The 22443-nt window shown below is 43.8% G+C and overlaps 1 protein-coding gene across 3 annotated transcripts in view; it reads right to left on the reverse strand.

Moving 5' to 3' along the window:
* The window catches only part of LOC146638248 (transcription factor COE3), a 141044-nt gene that overhangs the window by 115022 nt on the left and 3579 nt on the right, over nucleotides 1–22443 (reverse strand). For all 3 annotated transcript variants that reach the window (XM_085360670.1, XM_085360678.1, XM_085360662.1), the window contains exons 2-4: nucleotides 8059–8215; nucleotides 5234–5297; nucleotides 2559–2614 (exon numbers count right to left, since the gene is read on the reverse strand). In XM_085360670.1, the coding sequence (XP_085216796.1) occupies nucleotides 2559–2614; nucleotides 5234–5297; nucleotides 8059–8215 (277 nt within the window). The remainder of the gene's footprint in view (nucleotides 1–2558; nucleotides 2615–5233; nucleotides 5298–8058; nucleotides 8216–22443) is intronic.

The following is a 22443-nucleotide window of genomic DNA, read 5'->3' on the forward strand; positions in this document are numbered from 1 at the left end:
AGTGTTTCTCATTTGTCATTCAAGCACTGATGCATGTTTTGTAAAGGGAGCATGTCGGAAAGTTACAAATTTGTTTGTCAGTGAACGTTTTAAAACGTGGGGTTTCCAAAGATATAAAAAGCTTAAGGAGAAAATCATGAACCTGGGGTGTGAACGATTTGGAGCACATTAAGACTTGTTTTAGAAGAGGAGGCTGATTTTTACAAAAGGTTAAAAACAGGAAGACGAGGCCTACATTGAGGAAGTCTTCACAACAGTTCGCTTAAGACGACGTGAGAAACGTGTGCTGAACATTTCTTAACCCTTTCGAGGCAGGCGTTGCCGATTTGCAACAGTTAAAAACTAACAACCTGATTACCCCACATACATATTTTATGAGGTTTTTTTTACTCAGGAGTACCACTGCAGGACTTGGTTGTGCATTAGCAACAAAAAGTTTAATTTGAGCCTGAGAGGGTTAAATATGAGTTATTTGAGCTCAGAAATATTTTCCAAAAGGAGCACAAACACCTCCCGCGGGGGTCTCCCGGTGTGTGAGCCCCTCGGCCTTGTTGCATGATGTGACTCACTGTGCAGAAGTTACTGTGCCAGCTGCATCGCTGCACGGTCCAATCTGCATTAATGCAGCTCCTCCTCGCTCTGACAAACCCGTGGACGCGGGGCTCCTAACAGCTCCTCGACGGGGATTTATCGATCCATGGGGACTCCAGCCGACCTGTCTGTCAGGCCTGCCTCTCCACCAATGGGGTGTCGTGTACTGGGAGGTGAAGGTGTGTGTGTGTCATGGAGGAGGTGTCAGGATTATTGTCTCCAGTGTGCCGCCGCTGCGCCACATTAGGGCCTATTGATCGGTTTGGCTGACGCTTTGTCGGGGAGCCGCTTGGTACATCGATCGGTGACATGCCGACAGGGCCGCGGCAGCCGGGAGGGTTGTGATATGACGGGGGATAAATAAGCTGAAGCTGGGAGGAGAAGCGAGCACATTTGGATGTCTTTTAATATTTACAATGACAAACATCTGAGGTAGAGCGCTCGACGAGAGGAACAGGAGGATCTGGAGGAACGAGGAGGGAGGTCAGCCGGCAGCGCTGACAGGAATGTGGAAACATTTGGAGGTTTTTGTTGGCAGCGAGGTCGTTCACAGGTTCAAATCCCACACGGGGGTTTCTGAGTGAGTGAAAACCGGAAAGATGGGAGGACGTGGAGTCAGCTGAAGCCCGAGCTACATCGAGTGGAAAGGAAAACACATCAGTGCTGCTCGAGTTTAAGAAAGTAAGGAGGAGGCGGAGGAGGACAGGAAAGTTTAGTTTTAACTTTAGGGGAACGCTTTAAGATTACAGTAGGTTTGAACTATGTGCCTGAAACCGGCAGAGAAGTCTTGTTTGTTACGCGTTCGGGGACACTATCAGGCAGACACAACACATGAATAATCCTTAGTACAAATCTATAGGAGATGCCTGCATAGCCAAAGATGGCGTCCTGCCCCCGTCCACAAAAGAACCAAAGAGCAACCGCACCGGAAACAAAAGAGCCAATCATGTTGTTGTGCTGATTGCTCCGATGGTTCTGGATGATTTCCATTAACAGTAACTCAGTGACATATCAGAACAATCGTGTTCCACACTGAAAGAACAGATTTGATTTGATCTTGACAGTCGGCATTCGACTGATCCATGGAACATTCAACGATCCAACGCATTCGTCTGACCTACTCCAGTATTCTTACTCTGACAACTCAACTTTGCCCACTAATTCTTTTTTCATTTGATGTATGTTTTCACCCTTTTTTTTTTTTTACCACCTCTGACAATATTATCTGATTTATTTAGTTTGTCTATTTTTGACCGAGATTGGTCATAAAGTTTGGGAAGGACTTGCAAGAAAATGGCACAGTTTAAGGTATTCAGTATTGGAGTCGATCCAGGAATCCCTCAAAGGGTTTTACCTCTATAAGATCTGCATCATAGCTTCAAAAATACAACTCAAACTGTATTTGGGATGAATTTCAAAGCCACCAGTACAAAAATCTACAGATATTAATAACCTTGTGTCACCCTCGGGATTCCCATATTCTTGTCTGCCATTCACCTAGGGACCATTTTTGAACCGAGGACAACACAAGGGTTACCAACCTTCTATAGGTAATATTTAGAAACAGCCAGAAGACAGGCTCTGATTGGTTAAGATGGTTTCCCGAAAAATATCAAACGACTCTGAAAAATTGTATTTTGAGTCGTGTTCACGAGACGTTTCTTCTACTCACCGTAAACTACCTTGAAATAGAGCGACTCTAAAACTCCAATGCAACTGTTTGCTTGATGTTTGTAAGACTATTCAAGCCCACTAAAATATTTCCCAGTTGTGATTTATTTCAGTCAAACTAATCTAGGCTTTGGGGCTCGATCCAGGCAGTCTCCAGGCTGCACGTCGTTGTGCAGAAACACGCTGTGTGACATTTAAAACACGCCGCTGTGACATGTGCAGGTGTGTAAAACAAACTCACTCTGATGTAAACACTATGAGTGAATCAGAGCTCAGGTGTGCGTGCGCTATCTCACCTGTTTGGTCATGGAGTCTATGAGCCGGACGTAGAGATCCTGTTCTGTCCTGATGCCTGAAAAACACACAGAGAGAAGCATGAGCATACACACACACACACACAGTTCAGATATAAATTACTGTCATCAACATGCCCGCGTTTGCCTCTTATGCTAATCCGCCCCCAACAAAGGATCTGATTCCTGATAACGTGCTGTAAATGAATTCTGTTCCGATTCATGTCCTGGTTGTGTATTTGTGTTTTCTAGCGCTCTTGTCGTCTCGCCCCGGCGTCGCTCACACCCCTCAGCAAAAACAAACAGCGGCGCTGCTCCAGAGCTGTTTATTATTTATGGGCCAGGCCGCCTTCTCCGGCCCCCCCGCCGCCTTTTTCCTCAAGGATAACAAGGAATCCTCATTCTCCGACAAATTAAATATCAATCAGAGCTGCTTGTCTTTTATTAGCCATGCATCCGGGCGTAAATGTGACACAAACACGACATGGGGTGGAGGAAGTAAATTGCAGGGAACACCTGTTAGTGGCGGAGCAGCTCTAATTGTATTGTGCGTTTGAGCTTTTTTTCCCTCTACTTCTTGCTTTGCGGGCCGTTTGCTCGCAGCTTCCTCTGCTTTCTAATTGACATGATTCACTCCTCGCTCTGCGGCTGAGCGCTGAGCAGTCTGCAGCCTAAATGGCGGCTATCCGTCCCGCTTGCAGATGAGGTCAATTACCTCTGTAAGATGCTAATCCGACGACGCCGACTCATATTAGAGTGATTTATCCCCCTTTGGAAGAAAACGCTCTTTTATGTCCCACTTTATCTGGCGTTTCTGCGGGGGTCTGAGAGCATTACGGCCGCCCTCCTCCTGCAGCTCTGGACTCGTGCCAGCACAAAGGCGAGCTGTGTGTTTTGAATCAGCAAAAGATCCCTCCACTTCCCCCACACCACACCACACCACACCACCACCACCACCAACCGATGGACAAAACAGAGCTCAGATATTCCAGATGTCCGCCACTCCGCGTGCTGATAATGAAAAAGTTTTTCCAGCCTCGCAGTCTTAAAAGTGCACAGCTGAGTTAAACTCTAACTCCGGTGAGGTGACCTTTAATATAAATTCCATCTCCGCTAATTCTAAACTCTAAATCATCCAGGAAAAGTTCAACCGCAAACCAACACAGACAGTTTCACCTGTGGGAAAGAGCGATCATTAACTCGACTTCATCAATCAATACTGCAAATCTAAAATGCAGCCTGAACAAAGACTCGGCTGACCTGCAGCAGCAGCAGCATTTAAAAACGGCTCACTTCGGCTTTAATTTCATGCTGTCAGTCATTCTTTAAGAGCACAGCACATGCAAATGTGTCTCCAGTGTAAGGAACATATTATTGATGGGTTTTTGGACTTGGACCTAAACAACCTGCAGCATGCTGGCAGAGCGGGCTGCTTCACATCTGCCTTCATTACTCATCACGAACATTGAGAATTAGCAGAAATATTGGCATTATTTCCATTATGCTTTGACCTCAGATTGCATCATCAGTGCTTTCGTTGTAGCTTTTTTACATGCTGCGAAAGGCAGACGCTTCTTTCTGCAACATGATTGTCTTACTTGCACTAGATCTACTGAATTTCGTCGCCGTCACGCTTACCGTAAGTACGTGACAGCCTTCTGCCTACGTAAATGTTACAAAGAACGACGAATCAGAAGAGGGATTTATTAAACCCGTTTGTTCCTGCTGTTTTTTACTTCTTGTCTTTGTCTCTACCGCCTCTGTAACCATCCTCTCTGCCTCTGGTCTGATTTCATTAACTCTTTCCTGCTTCAAACACTCCTAAAATCAAACTCCAAATTCTTTCAGCTCCAATAAACTGATCAATATGTGGCTTTTTGAAAAACAGGATGTACAAGGTTTAGCAAAGTTAGACATTAACAGGAAGTGAGCTAGCTAGTCCCTTCTACAGATGGTACAACCTAATCTGACTGAAGGATTTCTTTAAACTAAACTCTATTGCTCTGATATAACTTTGGACTTTTGTTTTAAAACTAAACAGCACTGACGTAAAATGCTAAAATAGACCAAACTTCAGCCAAAGAACCTCTGATCCATCCAAAACATGAAGTTAGTCATTAATTAGTCTGCTGTGTGGTTTGGGTTACTGTGAAGTCCTGATGCTAAACTTAGTGTTCACACTGAAATCTGAGAGCGATTCTATTCTGAATAGATATCAGTAGTCGGGGATACCAGGAGCCTGTGAGCTGCAGTTACACCAAGAGGGTTTAAAAACTTCGTCTGTACAGAAAAATAAAGGAGAAAAAACCAGAGCCTCATCCAACACAAGAGACACCTGGACCTGAAATAAAGAGACGCTGCAGTTTTCTGCAAACTGGTTTAGTGCAACTGGAAACCAGTCCTAATGAAGAAGCCCTGGTTCAGAGTCAGGAGCTACAAACGGACTAAACAAAAACAGGAAAATCTTCTTCAGGGTTCAGTTAACAGGAGGAGGCAACGGAAAAACTCTGACAGTAAATATGTGAGGAAAAAGTTGTAATTTTTTTCTTTTTCTACCTTCAAAAATGACTCGCTAGCAGGATGTTTACAGCTTACAGAAAGCATTTTCAACCCTTTTTCTTTATACAGACTTCCACCTCTGATTCCAGATCAGTGGCATATTCACACACTCGGCTCACCATTGCTGTAGAGGAGCTGTAGCCTGTAGTGGATTCCATTGTTGGTCTTCTCGCCGTTGTACTCCTGTCACAAAAACACAAAGTACACGTTAAACAACGACATCCTGACTGTGCATTTGACATGTAAGAAAGTATTACAGAAAGGTTATTTAGAAATCCTAAGAAAAGCAGATGATGATTGATGATGTGTTGAAGTAAAAGCCACTAAAAGGACGCCTCTGCTGAGCTCACCGAGCTGTGAAACATGACAAGTTGTCAACAAAAGCTGGTCCAGAGGACCCATGGTCCTTTTCCCAAATATTAGAGCTGTTAGGTATCATATTAGCCTGCTATTCATGTTTTCTGCTCCTGTCAAAGAGTAAGGAAGAGCAATGTAAAAGCTAAAAAAAAAAAAAAAAGAGTCTGCACCGCCACCAAACCACAGTCTAACCAGAATCTCTCAGTTAAAGGTGTTTACACACTTGGTCAAGTGCAACACACCAAATACTAAAAGCAAAAGACTCCAAGCAAATCAAAACCAAACAACACACAAAAAACAATAAGCTGAAATTAATTTAAGCTAGCAGCTGAATGACACTCCCTGTAACCTTTGACCTCTCTGATCCCTATGCTCCTCTGAAACGAACACAAAGCTCCAATAAAGTCAGATTAGAAGACGTTCATGCTCTGTGTTATCAGGACACGTCCCAGAATGCATTTCACACCCATCATTTGCATCCAAGCATCACTGTTTTATGAGGAAAATAACAGATTTGAGTTTAAGCTTTTATTTTGAAATTTACTCTGAAATGTTTTTGGAGGTCTCGTCGACAGGACAGGTGATGCCATACCTGACCTCCGCAGCTCTCTGATCACTTTCTTACCTGTGTGAAGGAAAAGTTTAGGGTTTTATTTCTAATTACGCCTAAACATGCATTTAACTGTCAGGTAATCTGTGCCTCAGACTCTGTAGTTAAAAACATCCTTTATTCTCCATCCATCCGCCTCTTTTCTCCTTTTCTTTCTGTCTTGACCTTTCCTCCTATCTTTTTCTTCTCTTCTCTCTTTCAACCTTTACTCCCCTTTTTTATCATGCCTCCCCTCCTCGCTCTCCCTCCTTTCAGCCTGCGTTGGTCGGCCACTCGGTGCCAACTGTGCCCGGGAGTGTTGGCTCAGTCCCAGTGTGTTTGTGTTGGGGGGGGGGTATCAGGGCGAGAGACTCGAGGTCAAAGCAGAGGTGAGGTGAGCGAGTGGGTAGAGAGGAGAATATGGTGCCAGCTGGCAGCCGATCAAAGAACAAACACCCACAAACCTGTCGGGATGTTATTATGATTATCACCAGTGTTATTAGCAGCGGAAGCGATTCTCATGTACTTTCTGTATATTGTCAACAACAGATCCAAACTTGTGTATTTTTGGATATTTACACTTCATTTTAACTGCCAAAACATTCTCTTTCAACATGGGACCCGTCTTACAGATGAAGTTCCACATAACCAGGATTTCATTGTTGTTACTGGGGCTCATTAAACCCAACAGTCACATTAAAACTGAGGTTTTCTGTATCCAGCTGACAGGGCAGCATGAGATCAGAAAACACAGACATCACAGATTTGGATCACCAGCTCAATGGGTGTGTTGCAGGAATTGCTGTCTTGTGTGTGACTGGGTGCAGTAAGGAGTGTATGTAATGTGTGTGTGAGCATGCGCGTGAAGGAAAACGCGGGGAGCGAAAGAGGAAAAAGAGAGTGAGAGAGTGTGTCATGGGTAGAGGGCGACCGGGAGCAGTGTTCTAACGGGCTACAGGCTATGCAGTGTGTTTCCAAAGTGTGCAGTACTGTTATTAAAGCCTCATCTCTTCAGTACTCTCCGGTGCCTCGGCTGATTTCTGTCTGCCTCACTACTCCACAAAAGTGAAGGGAGTTAACCCCGAAGGAGGACAAACTTCGGCCCTGGAGGAAGCATCTCCCCTCGTGTCTCCCGACCACGGTCAGGGGACTGACGGCGAGGAATGGTTAACAGGTGTAATTTAAATGTTAAAAATCAAAAAATAAAACTAATGAAAATGTCAAAAGATGCAGTTCCCCTAGTGTCCTCTAGAGGCTTCCGCAGAAGGCCAGTCTCCACGGACTCGCATGTTAAAATGTCGAACTTTAAATGATGCTGTGCGTTTAATTGTACTAACAGACTGTCCAAGAAGTCTGAGTTCCAGTTTTAGAGAAATTGTAAGATTTTATCTGGATGATACTGATTAGCAGGTATCTGTTTCTGAGTGTGAAGCTATGAATGAAGCTTGCTAACTAAGCTAGCTAGCCTTAGCTGCTAACTTAGCTCTACCCTCTCATCCAAACATGGTCACTTCTGACTACAAAAAAGTACCATGGCAGTTTTCAGAGTTAAACCTTCAAAATAAAACATAAAACAATACCCGATTCAAAATTCAAAAAACCTCTGGACCGCTTTCTGTGTTACTTTAAAATCGTTCCCTGTAAGTCTTGCTCTGACCACATGCACTGGGCTCTTGTTATTTACTGTTAATCATTAACATGTTTCCTGCTTTATTTTGTAGTCCTGTTAGATTTCTTTTCATCCTTTGTTCTCTTCCTTCGTTTTTTCTCCATAAGAGCTTTGCTTAAGATTAAGAATTAAGGGGACATTACCTGACATGGGCCTCTGATGTATGAAAGGTAGGAACATTTACTACAAATTAGATCTTTTCCTGGTATTTTAGAATTTTAAGCCTAAAAACCTGACCTCTTCTTTTCCTGTCAAAGATGTAAATTAAAAAAACAAACAAACACCTAAAATCTGAAGAAGATTCTTGAAGAAATAAAAAATCTTTTCACCTTGTCTTTCTCCACAAAGTCCACGTAGGAAGTCCTCTCGATCTCCACCGGCTGACCCTGACGGTCGTACAGCGCCAGCACGAAGTGGAAGAAGTTGGACTTCCTCAAGTTGGATGGAGGCTGTTTCTCAAAGTGAGCTCGGGCTAAACCAACCCCACTGAAACAGAGAAAGAAAACGTTACCTTCCAACTCAACAGGATCACACACACTAATCTGGACAGCACAGTGAATTGATTCATATTGATTTATAGGCCCGTGTTGCTGTGGTGGGCACCTTAAAAGTGGGATGATCATTTTCGACTTGGAGTTAATAAAAGCTCAACAACAGAAGAATTAAATGAAATGAATTCCAAATCTTCAGAGTGGACATAATCATGTGTGAACATTGGGCAAGTGGCTTCAGTTACTGAAAACAACCTTAATGGTTTACAACTGGTTCTTTCTTCTGTAATCAGAATGACTAAGGTGCTTCCCTTTGAAGGTGGCGGTTTGTCACTAGTGGACAATCCAAGATCCGGATGTCAAGGTAACCGGTTTCATGTGTTTACTACCATGTCCTATATGTCAACTTAGCAGTTGGAGGTTAGTAAGCAGTTAGCTAGCTAGCTTCCATGTTTGACGATATACCGTAATCTGTCCAAAGTATTTCTAAAGAACTAAAATGTACAGCAGTGATGGTTAATGGTGAGAAACATGGTGGCTAGCTACAGAGCTATAGTTAGTGTAATATGAACACATTAGCACACTGAAGACGGAGGATGACGGTTAAACTATTGGTCAGGGACAAACGCCATCATATGACAGGAAGAAGATGCCAAAAATGGATCAAACTAAAGCCAAGAAAACACGAGACATGATCAGCGTGAGGTTAGTCATTAATGTGCTGCTGCGTGGTTTAGATTAGTCGCTGTGAAAGACAGCGAGAACGATCACTCAGGAGTTTTTGGGGGAAAACAAAAAACATTAATCCAACGCAGGAGACGCTTTGACTGGGAACGACACGCCTGATACGACATCAGCGACCATGTCTTTGTGCTGATCATCACACAGTGTCATACACGCAACGTTACCACAAAGCGGACCAATCACAGACGCTGTGGTATGCGTTGCCATTTTATTATTTAGATTTAGAAGGTTTTACAAATAAACCCGGACACATAAATAAATAAAAAATAGGGTGATGTGAGTTTTCTGGCCTTCACAAGGTTATAATTAATCTTTGCTTTTACAGATATTGGGATGTGGCGTCTCCTCTGCTTTCATTAACATTAAATAAAGAGATGCAAAGTCACATGATAAACTGTTGCTGCAGGAAGAGGTTAAATAAATGAGTTTAAAGGCAGCAAATTAAACTCTAAAGAACAAAAGAACAAACAAATTTTTATGTTAAATTATTTTTTTGTTACATTTCAATAAAAAGGGAGGCAGAAATGAAATCATTACCGAGAGTATTGCTTCTAATGCTGATTATCATAATGTAAACAACCACCGGCTGGGGGTCAGAGGTCACCCTGCTTTTGATTTCCAACCTCCAGAATCTGAGGAAGCCTTTAACTGAGTGTGAAAGCTGCAAAAACATCAACAGTGTCAGCGGCTGATTTTATTTTGGTATGGAAAAAAAATCCTTGTTGATCCTGAAATAAAATCAATGCTCCAGCAGGAACAGACCTCTGCTCTCAGCCCACAGAAGCGCGATGTGTCCGAGGGGGAGACGCTCCAAACAGCAGCTGAATATTTTTACATCAATCTCATTTTCCTGCTCGTTTTGTTTCCTAAAACGCTTTATGATCAATATGATCGCCGGGGCACAGATAAATATTTATTCATGCTCAGGGTTTGTTTTTGGAAGCTCACCCGTGCTCTCTCTCGGTCTCCGAGCTTCCCGGCTCACGGGTGTATTCCCCAGACGGCAGATTAATACAGCCGTGACCTTTCTGCACCCCCATTACCAATGCTTAATGCCTCATTGGTAGGCCAGTTTGTTGAAAGCTAATTCCTCCAACTCGCAGCGTTTGTGAAGAGTCTGCAGAGAAACTCCAGGAGGAGGAGGAGCAGCTCAGGTGTGTGTCGGTCAGGTTTTAAGGGGGGCTCGGTGGGAATAAGAGCAGCTGAGTGTCAGAAAACACAACAGTGTTAAAGTAAAAATAACACCGAGAGGAATCACAGCGAGCAAGTCTTCAACACGTTCACCGACAGATATTTTCAATGAGATCCCGAGAGAAGGAAAAAACTCCACAAGCATCTGTTTTTATCCATGTTTCTATTTTCATACACCTGACAGGAGCTACGCTGGAAACACAGCGAAAAAATAAATCCTTCAACAATAAAACAGCATCGAAAGCCCACAAACAGGCTCCGTGTTTGATACGAGTCAGTAAACAAAACCGATTATCTGTCAGTTTTCACATGAAGATGGAGAAAACTGAGTCTGATTTACTTTCCTGGACCCCAAGTTCCTGATAATAGTACCAATTGCTTGTATTTCAGTGGACATTCACTTGTGAAGTCTGGTCTCCAGGTCATGGAGGCAGAAGCCAAAGCACAGATACCCAAACCCTCTTTCCCCAGCAGGCTTTCCCAGCCAGGAGAGAATAAATTAAATCCACTTCAATTTTATTTATAAGGCACCGAATCACCATAACAGTCACCTCAAAGCGCTTTGTATTATAAGGTAAAGACCCCAAATATCAAACGACCCACTTTGAGTAGCACTTGGCGACAGTGGGAAGTAAAAACTTCCTATTAACAGGAAGAAAACTCTAACAAAACCAGGCACAGGAGGGGCAGCGATCTGTTGGTACCGGATGGGGATGAGGGGGAAATGAAATGATCTCTCCAGCGAGTCTTGGGTCTGTCCCAGGGCCTCCTTCCCTAACTATTTCCGCTATCTCCTTTCAGCATGGAGAAGCTGCTCAGCTCAGCTCCTCACCTTGTCCTCTAAGGTGGTGCCCGGCACCATTTCAGAGGAAGCTCATTTTTAGGAAGCTAAAAATCCTTCATATCATCAGCAAAAACACCATTCGACCGGTGACCATCCACTTTTTCTACGCCTAGAGATTCTGTCCGTAGACGTTACGAATAGCATGGATGACAAAAGGCGACTGTCAAAATCCAACTCCGACCCTTCGAAAAATTCCTGGAGATAAATCCAGATCAGCTCAAAGTTATTCCTTTCCAAGTCATTCCCATGCAAACCTGTCCAAAGCTTTTAGAGTAATCGTGCTCACAAACACTCAAACTGCAACAATCACTGAGGGACAGAGTCTCCAACAGGCCAGCAGCCAACAAGGCAAAGGGCCGAATTCAAAGGTTTGTTAAACTCTCAGTAAAAGCGCCTTTGAAGCCTTTGGTGTTAATGGGTTTAATGTCAATAGTTCATTTTTCTGTCTCCTGGTTGCTGTGATCTCTGAAAACCTGATAGAATAAGGGTAGAGAGTTCCTACACTCTTGGATCTGGATCAGTTTGTGATATTTTATGGAGTTACATCTGAAACGTTTGCCCCTCTCACAGCAACACGTTCCTTGATCTGGACCTGGATGAACTCCAGAAGTTCATCAGTGATGGAAAGTGATGGTCTACGGACAGGTTACCTCTGACTTCAAATGACAGGGTAAATTAAACATACACTGATGAGCCACAACATTAAAACGGAGCCTGGTATCGAGTCCGTTTCTGAACACAGGCGTCCTGTGCGATCACGCACCAAGATGAGGCCTGAATCAGCCACGCTGAGTCTAATCTGATTTTCAAAGTGTGCAAAGACACTGCAGAGCAGGAGGGCATCGGTTTGGGATGTCTGAATCCCTGTCACACTTCAGTCGTTGGGGCGTTTGCACACTTTTCTCAGATATAACTTAAATAAAAGCACATTTTTGGAGTCATAAAACCCAAAGCCTGCAGACCTGCTGGTGTTTAATATCGCTGTGAAGCTGACATAAATGTGGATTTTAAAGCAAACAAACACCGAGACAAGCGGCTCGGTGAATTTGGCACCTGTTTCATCCCGAACGCCATCAAAAGCATCGTTTCCCCCACTAAACCAGCCCATTATCCCAATTACACACAATGATCTGCAGCGGCCCGTCCACGCAGCCGATCGCCACCCTCTCCTCTCTGCTCTGCCTCCACTCAGAAGGCTCGTTAGCATTATTATTTCAATTATGCTAATTGCGGCTGCATCCACTCGTCAGCGCCGCCCGTATCCGGCTGTTAGCACTTGGCACAAGGTGTAATAAAAACAGTATCGATGGCACACGGCTCGCTCGAACATGCCCGGAGTGTAAATCACACGCCAACAGGCAGAAAGGAGAAAAATAAATAAATAAACACACACACACAGACACAGAGAACAAACACGACGAGGCAAATGAGGGCCGCCGATCTGCACGTTTCCACTGCAAAGTCTGAAATTAAAGGTCAGCAGGAGTCGTGTTGAGCGCTGTGCAAACAATTACTGAGCAAGACAGCCGGTGCAGGGAGCAGTCAGTTCATATCCACGCTCACGGTGGCTGAGTTAAACCTCCGTCTTTCCTTCTCTGGGATTCAAGCACCGCCGAAACTCGCCTCTCATCCAAACTTCTGCAAATCTGCGCAACTTCCTTTCAAATTCAGTCGCCTCCTTTCATTTACAGGTAATTATGTTAAATACCGAACTGTCCTTATTAATCTTATATTTGACTCTAATGCAGAATTTATATAAAAGCTCGACCTGTGACCCAACTGACTAGTTTCATTTTAAAGCCACAGAGCTAAAGTTTGAGCTGCCACCATGAAGTTATAACTTTTCCACAGATGATATGGGAGATTCACAGACTCAGATACCTGCTAATCGCCCTTTTAGTACAGTAGCCTTACAGCAGCCATAGTATTGGTCAGATGCAGTAAGAGCCCGGTCCAGTTCAGGTGAAGCTAGCAGACAGCTAGCAGCTACAGCTACCTGTGTCACTATCCACCTGTCAGTCAAAGAGGCCATGCTCTTAATAACGCACATTTTAAGCCATCATACCATTTAAACAGGTGAGTTTAAATTCTCACTGTAGAGACCAGACAGTTTGTGTATCAGGCTGTAAACATGTTTATCTCCGCTGTAAAACTTTAACATGGGAGTCTGTGGGGACTGACTCACTGCTGGAGCCTCTGGTGGATGTTAGAGGAACTGCAGGTTTTGGCACTTGTGCCATTGATCATTTTTTTAGCTCCTCATAAACACAAGATTTGAAGATCAGGTAGGCAGGGCATCTGTGCCTGAGATGACCATATTAGAGATGGGGTGTTTAGTCTGACCGCTCTATGACTTCTGAATCTGTCACCATGTAATCTGAACATCCACCCTGGAACTGGAGATTACGACATATATGTAAAGAAGGAAAAGCAGAATAAATCAACCTTAAAGTGAGCAGGAGACACAAACTGTGCTGCCACCATGAGGCACATTTACACCTGACATGCAGCCATCACACACACCCTGGCTGTAGGTGTGTGTGTCCTTCAGTAATTTTATATCTGCTTCTTTTTATTTTGCACATTTTGTACAGGTTTTCTTTCTCTTTACACACAATTTGTGTCCTTCTGTTTGTTTTGTCTTCATGAGTGTTTTGTGTATTTGTTTAAACATAGCTCTGGATGCAGGACCACCGGGCCCCTCAGAGCCACGCTTTCATGATCAGACCGGGTACTGCGAATCCTCCACAAGCTGGAAAATAAATCTCACACACACACACACACACACACCATGACATTAATCAAACAGGAGATGGAGTGTGACCGCTGTTTGAGTCTTTAACCAGTGTGGCCTGCTGCCTCACACACTTACATATAAATACACACACACACATCACACAGGCCTAATGAGCCGTACAGCCGTACACGCACACATGCACACAGTCTGTCTGGCTGCCAGCATGTTAATCAAATAAACGGTGGATGTTTAAATCTGATTCAGTTGGAAACAAACTCACAGCAAACACACCCTGACAGGACACACACACACACACTGAACGGTAATCTCATCACAGCAGGAGTAGCAGTAACTTCTGTCAGCTCTGAATCCAAACTGCGACCCGGCTCCTACTTCCTGTTTAGCACATTAGCTGATCACAGGTAAAAACGCAGAGCAGCCGAGGCTGATGGGAACCCGAGGACGCGCTCATCAGTAACATGTAGAGGGGAGCTGTTACAGGTAGCATCGACAGCAGCTAGCTGAATCATCATTCAGGTAATCTCACTACACAAATCTACACTTATCACAGACACATCATTTTATCCTGATGAGCTCGTTTTCAATTCAAGGGTTCTGCTTTCACCAGGAGCACGGTCTGCTGTCAAACAGCAGGCAGGGACGCAAACACACACCCCCACACGCGCACGTGAAGTTTTAACAACGACGCGGCGTCGGCCTCCTCAAACGGGCAGGTGAGGTGCATCTTCAGAGGTGTGAGGTCAGAAAACAGATTGTTTGGTTACCTTCTTCTTTCAGCAGGTTACTGTTGAACATACAGAAATCTCATCCTGTGCAGCCGCCCAGAATGAATGTAATTAGCAGAAACACACACACACACACACACACACACACACACGCAGCAGCTCCTCTCTAATTGCTGTGGATATTGAGTTCGGCTTGTTAAAATATGCACATATTGTTCCTGTGCACTGCTCTGTGTGTGTGCGCGTGTGTGTGTGTGCTGATTTATGCAGGTTGCACAATTACCCATGAATACATTTACCCAATCAGACGTGTGTGTTTTGTTTCTCTCACACACACGCAGACACACACACCTGTTCGGTTAGCTCTTATTAGCCGTGTAATATGAACTAATGAGTCGAGGCTGAAAAGCGGCGAGGAGATGGCCAGCAGGTCGTCCGAGCGCAATCGCACGTGTCCGTCTTCGTGTGGACAAAAATTCCGTTTGAAAGCATCAGAGCAAAGCGAGCTCTGCGCTGAGAGCATATCTTCAAACGCCGCCTCCCCTCCCGATCCTCAGGTTTAATTATTCTGAGTAAACACAGGTATGTATGGAAAGCAAACAGTGTCAAAACACTCAGATCAGTACGACACTTCAAATGATATATTGTGGACGTACAGTGACCACACAGTCCCGTGCATGTAGATATTAAATATTTTAACTTTAGATTTTATAACTAAGTTTACATTTCTCGTTTATCGGAGCAGCTATGTTACGTCTCAGCACCAAGAGGAAATTCATCGTTTCACACATCTGAAGCTGCGATTCATAAAACAGAAATCTGCAGACCTGCCAGCACTCCCATACTTCCTGTGTTTCTCCTGTATTTTAAAACCATCTCCGGGCCGCCTCCTGTTTTGCCGTTTATCCCAGAAAATTCCCATAATCTGCACGACTGAATAATTGGAATACATGCATGTGCAAGTTTTGTGTTGCTCTAATGTTACCTAAGTTGTTAGACTGTCTATAAAATGCAGTCTGCACACACTAAATACAGTTTCAGCCCATCTGCTGGAGCAAAGCTCTGAAGGAGCACACGGAGTCAATGAGCTGCTGTCCTCGCTGTGGAGCGTCGCTGTGGAGCGTACGATGAGGGTAGAGCAAAGAGCGAGAATTTAACAACACACTAAAATAAATCACTGTGAGTTGAGCCACCCGTGCAACTCTGTGAGTTTGTGTAACTTTGACAAAGCTGGACAGATATTCATCGATCTCAGCTCCACCACCAAACTCCATGGTAAAAACCACCTATTTTACATCAATTGTGCAACTTGTTTTTTTATACTTTGCACAGAGTAATGATAATTTAAAAGTAATCAGATTACATGAACGTGTGCTCTATGCTGTATTCCTGGAGGAACTCCACCTACTCTTCCTCTCAGTTTAAGAATGATGACGCCGTGAGAAATGCACTGTGGGTGGTTTCTGGTGGAGCGACGGTCTGCTGTGGGTTCAACGGCGGTGGCGGGCGCCGTCAGGGAGGAAACGCCCGCTGACTGATTTCCATTTATGCACCTTAATAGTGTGTGTCATTCCTAATTAGGGCGACTGGCTCGGGGAAACGGTGGCTCGATGCTGGAATGGCTGCTCCTGTCATGCTGCAATTACCAACAAATTAGTCTTTAAGCTGAGGGGCTTCTGCACACACACTTCTGACCAAGTGTGTGTGTGTGTGAGAGGAGTACGCGTGCTAATTAGTGCATTCTGTGAGGTGTTCAATGTGTGAAAATGCATCTAAGTGTAAAAGCAGACGAGATTTCACGGACGTCAAAATCCGACCTGCAGCTGTTTGTTCTGCAGTTTCACCTTCGATTAGCACGAATAAAAAGAAAAAACACAAACAGGATTAAAATCACCAACCGGTCGACAACCAAATCATTAACATTTACCTTCCAACGTCAAACCAACACACACACACGCACTGAGAGTGTTACACGAAAAGTTAAACAGCTCTTTTTTTAAATGGAGTTTGGTGGATAAAAGCATCATCTGTTAATCCAGTTGGTGCTGCGCATTCAAGGTTAAGAATTTCTAAGTATTCCTGGTTGACCAAGGTAATCTGATTACCAGGAGCTCCTCTGTTTATCATTTTAAGGCAATTCACAAATGACAACAAAAGCATATTTGTGTGCATACAGTATGAAACAGGTTCTTTTAGAAGAGATTTGTTAAACAAACTGCTTAAAAACTTTGTCTGAACTTTGGTGTAATTATTCCAGTTTAATTCACGTATGTATGGAAAACTAACAGAAAGAAAAAACAGATAAACTTGAAATTTTGAACCCCGAAAGTAATCGATTTAAACAAAACTTTTCATGTTTGTCCTCACTGGTGCGTTCAGGGTTCCAGTTTTTAAATAAGAAAAATGCAAAACTGTTGATTTCCGAGTTATCAGACAATTTACATTTTGGCCGTTTGGATCTTTCAGAGAGTAAAACTTAATTTTATAACCTGGAAGTGCGCGGGTTCGTACAAAGCCGAGCACCAGTCGGGTTACGAGACCCGCTCGGCTCCAAATACAGTGAAGTATGAGATGTGCAGATATTTCATCATTTCAGGTTCTTTGGTCTGAAAATCAGAACTTTTAGGTCCACATGTAGATTTAACTGCTCTCTGGACCACGTCATGCGTGCTGCGTTCAGGTGCATTCCTCCAGTTCCTCTGGGGGAAAGAAACGGTTCATTTATTCATCGACTCTGGTCTGCGCGGTGCCTTCGGGGCTCTGTAAATCTGAGCTTTTGTGGTCAAGAAGCCGCTTCCAAGAGTTCAGTTTGGCTTTGGGTTTATGAAGAGAGACGTCTTCTTGTGATGCTTTAATATTTTACCTCCCCTGCTGAGGATGGATGAGAGCTGAGCTAACACAGCTGCACGTTTCCTGAAGTCAGCTGTTTCCTCCCAAACACATCCTTTACCCTGTCACACACACACACAGGCCGAGCCCATTAGCGTGGTCACCTGCTCCTCTCGGGTTAATTGTTTGCAGCTTTTTTTCCTGTCTTTCTCGCCTCCCGTGATTAGCCGAGCTGCCCGTGGCGGCTGACATTCAGCAGAGTGTCGGCGTTTGTTTCTACCACTGCACTTCCAGGAGGACGGTGTGCTGGGCAGGATTTACAGACAGCGGTGGCTGTTTTTTAAGGTGTTCAGAGTTTAACTTAAGTGAGGAGAAGGAGGAGGAAATGCATTTTTCCTCGCCAGACTCAGAGAGTAAAGCCTTACAGAGAAAAAGGTGTGCGGGCGCAGGCCTCGGCTGACCTCTTCATCATCTGCGGCCGCCGCTGAGAGTTACGACTCTGATAAAAGAGTCTCTCAGCGCGAGAATCCATCACTGCCAGACGCCACAGCCCGTCTCCGAGTACCAATCCGCCCACCATGGGGGACCGCCGAGCAGAACGCCAAACGCTCCATGATTGAACTGATGACGGATGACGCCAAAGAGGGAAATCCCCATGTCGACGTTTATTCACCCGCCACCCGCCTCCCCCTCCACTCGCCCTGATCACCCCAGAGGACGAAGACGGGGCGTGGAGGACCGGATCGCTCACTCTGCTCGCTCCTTTTTCTTCCCGTTTCCTCCTCTCAGGGAGGGTCGAGGGAAATCTGTTCACCTGAAGCTCCAACACACACACATTATAAACACACACCTGCCAACAGCGTGAGAAAAATCTCCCCCTCATCGTTACAGCTTCTACAGAGTTTCTAGAAATGACCGTTTAAAAGTCGTCGCTCATTAGAAACTTCCCAAAGTTTGTTTAAGAAACAGCGGATCTGACAAATAACTGAGGTTAAGGTTTGGACGAGACTCAAAGACCTGGGTCGAGTTTTTCAGTCTTTCCTGTGATAACCGTCCCACCACACTGTGAAATCATAACATTAAAAAAAATCATCGTAGCATAACGATGATTTTTTTTGCACATTCTTCCTTGTTATTTATTGTCAGGTACGCTCAAACCTAAACTGATGAGTCGCCCTTGATGGAAACCTCCTTAAAAAATGGTTTTCCTCCAAGACTTAAAGTTTAAAGCTCAGATGTGTTGAACTGTGACGGTGATCCTGCATCAGACGCAGACGGAATAAGACTGAAACACTCGGTGAAACAACACGGGGTTCAGTCTGTGGGAGGTTTACTACAGACAGTACACATCCCAAAAACACTTCTACACTTTATAAAAATCAGTGTCTGGTGCTAAAATAAGCCTGAAATATGCAGATTTGTTTGCTTTAAAAGCAGAAAATATGAATTTCCTGGTGTACCTGAACGTAAATCAGCCCTGTGATAAATCAGACCTGTCCGGAGCGTGCCCCATCTTTGGGACAATCTCCTGAGCTGGATGATGGAGCACGAAAGTGGATGGTTAGAAATGACGGACTGCTGTGAGACTGTGGTCAGGAGTTCATCTGTGAACACTTCTGTCATATACACACACACACACACACACACACACACACACACACACACACACACACACTCACACACTCACACACTCACTGTTTCATCACCTGCTCACCAGGCGTGTTTCTAAGATGATGGCAAAGGAGGTCTGATTAGAAGTAAATATAGTGTGAAAACAGGAAGGCGTCTATTCTGAAACACGATAAAATCTCTCCAGATGAGCCCATACAACAGTCGGGCTCTTCTTCACTGTTTGTTCCTCCTCCTCCTCAGCAGGAGGCCAGCTCCCTCCCTCCCTCCCTCCCTCCCTCCCTGCTCCCGCTCGTACAGCAGGAGCCAAACATCATGTGAACGTGTGCTTCCTTCCTCTAAAAAGGTGTAAAAGCTGGAAACAGAATTTCAAAATAAAAGCATGAACTCCTGTCTCCTGCATGAACAGCTCGTGACCTTCCCTTGTGGCTGCCGCAGATCAGCAGGTATTGATTAGACATCTAAATACACAAATACACTGCAGGATGAAACGTGTGATTGCTTTCTGCCTTTTAATCAATAGAGAGCACCGTAAACCTTTTTTTCTAATGCACGGCATCAAACACCTTACAGCGGTTCAGTGATCAGATCAGGAGCTGATCGACTCACTGATTCAGATTTGCAGCTCCACACTTTCAAAACTCTCGGCGCTTCTAAACGTCTTCTTACAAAAACAACAAAACACTGCAGACTACCTCGAACGAAGAGCTTTTTTAGTTTCCAGTCATGTGAAAGTTTCTCTCACTGATCTGAGAACAATAACATTTTAGGATTTATGCTGAAAGCAAAAGAAGAAAAAGATTAAACATCAGAACGCATCCCCTAAACCTTTCAAACTGAAGTTGAGATCGTGTCACTGAAAGGTTAAATCAATCAGCCCGGTAAGCAGGACGTTTGAAAAGTTAGAGATCAGCTGTTGAATCAGAGAAAGACCTGATTTCAGCCCGATCAGGTCCCAATAAGCGATCAATAACAGGACTGCATGTGGACGCAGTGACATCATGTGTCTGTGCTTCACGCGTCCAATCACATCCCTGCACGATAAGCCTGACCACATCAGCTCACAGGACGCATCCTCACATAAAGAAAACTTTGGGCTGGCTTCAAAATAAAACATGAATTCGGAGCTTTATTCTGAAGCTCTGGCATGATGGTTGATATTATTCTTATTATATTATTTTCCATCGTTAAAAATCTCCAAACATTTTGGACGTTCAGTAGCGAGAAAATAAAATCTGTCTGCCGCGTTTCAGTTTTTTAAAAATCAAACCAGAGGAACGCGGATGCTCGCTGGTCACACTTGTGCGTTTGTGATAGAAAAAACACTTTTTATGAGTTTACAGCGTTAAAGTTGCCTCATTTTAAAGAACTAATGAAAGCAAATGTAATCTAATTACACTGTTTGTAACCCTCACTGCATGCGATCCATACACTTTGTGTTTTTCGTGCTTTGCTTTCAGTGAATTTAAACTAAAACGGTGTTCACTGAACTTCTAATGGAACAGCTCATCGATAAAGTTTTTGTGTTTTCTTGTGTGAAACAAAGTTTATTCTCTTTGTCTCGTCGGTGCTGCCGCCATGATGACATGCGCCTCTAACTCACTGCATTCTTGGGTTTTTGGGAAACAGCGCTGGTGTATTTTTATCTACAAAACGATGCTGGGTAAACTTCCAGCTGACCTCTGACCCCTCTCAGATCACTTCCAGCTAAGCTGCATCACTTCAGCTGAATATTTCAGAGAAAGCTCCAAACATGAGTTTATCGTGCTGTTTGTAAATTTGCATTGTGAGGCGGTGGGACTGCAAGGTTTTGTTGTGTATTTAATCACCTCCTTTGCAGATTTTTCACCCCGCCTTCTACACACAAGCTTATTTTCATGCCTGCATTTTTTTCTTCTGTCTTTAAACCTGACTTTTTATTTTATTTCTGCAGAACTTTGAATATTTTTATCTGCTTGAACAAAGGTGAGATTAGAACAGTAGTTTGATAAATGCCTCACAAAGAAACCACATTGTAACTCTCATCATTACATAAACGACTGGCTGCTGTGTAAAGGGTTAACTGCTTTACATATAATAACACCGTCTTGTCCTTATGGATGAAAACATGTCTGTTTAATGCACACGTGTCCAGGTTTCAGTCTGGGAAAATTAAAACATCTCATTCGTGAGTCGAGCAGCTCATTTCTGCGTGTCACACTTTTTCCACAGGAGGTTTAAACCCACAGACACCTCAGTGAGATTTCAGCGTGTGTGGATGCACAGCAGAGGAAACGAGGAGTTAAAGAAATAAATAAATAGACTCGGTCTGAGATATACAGCTAAGCTGAACCACTTCTCTTTTCTATCCAGTAAAGACGACGTTCTTTCTTCCAGTCGAACGTAAGCTGCTTGTTTTCTATTTGACCTTTATGAATAACGTTCACATCAACATAAATACAACATAAACACGAGTTACTGAGAGTCCACAGAGTGAAACTGATGTAAACTTGACGTCCAGCAGTCTATTTAAGTCCAGTTTTTAACTTTAAACCAGCTCCAGATACACTCACATTTAAATGCAGCGAGTCGTCTTTGATTTACTTTACAAATAATCACGTTAAACGGCTCCTCGCCGGGTTCGTTCCCTCTGAGGTGCTGCTGTTGAACCTTAACACGAGGTACTTATTTGTCCCCTTGAGGTTTGTACTTAACGGAGATCAGCTTTGAACCTGTGCTGATGATTTAGTTTCCTAATGTAAAAGCAGAAAAAAGGCTTCAGCCCCCTCACATCTGCACGTCTTTGCACTAATAAAAAAACCCAACGTCTGCAGCGCCATCGAGCAACTTTGCTTTTATTAAAACAACACACATGAAAACACAAGTCGACCCGAAGCGCTTTCTGCTCTCTCTTTTTGAATACACAAAAATATAAATGTGCCGAGAAACCGTTGAAACGCGAGCGTAAAATTAAAGTTTGACCTCATTTGTTTTCAGCTGAACTCGCACTGCATCACTCTGCTGTTACTGCTGGGATCACACACGTCTCCTTTTGCCTCAAATGAAAGTTCACGTGCAGCCACTGTGGCTCTGATAACGAGCCTGGAGGCCGTGCAGGTGAAACCTTCACTGGTGTGTTTTCATGTTTTTCTTCACATTAGAACTTCATCTGCTGCGCATTATTATTTCACCAACACTCATCGTCCTTCTGACATTTCTTCGTGATCTGTGTTTTTTCTTTTTTTTGTCTGATAACCCTCCTTTCAGTGATTTATGATTATCATAAATGTCTAAATATAATTTAAAGCTTTTTATCGGCGTTGGAAGTTTCCCTAGGAACGCTCAGAAAACAATTTCTGACCCAAAATTTAACAAACTCCGTGTGAGATTTCACAGAAATCTGAGGGCTTTGAGACGGACGAGTGTTTTTGACGTATTTACACCCCAAACCTGCTGTTTGTTTCTTCAGGTTTGACATCTGACACGCGATGATCAAATAAAGAATCAGATTTTATAGATGTAAT

This window comes from Diplotaxodon limnothrissa, linkage group LG2 (genome assembly GCF_057381915.1).
Source record: "Diplotaxodon limnothrissa isolate DT_005_m linkage group LG2, D_limnothrissa_male_GT1.1, whole genome shotgun sequence".
NCBI lineage: Eukaryota > Metazoa > Chordata > Actinopteri > Cichliformes > Cichlidae > Diplotaxodon > Diplotaxodon limnothrissa.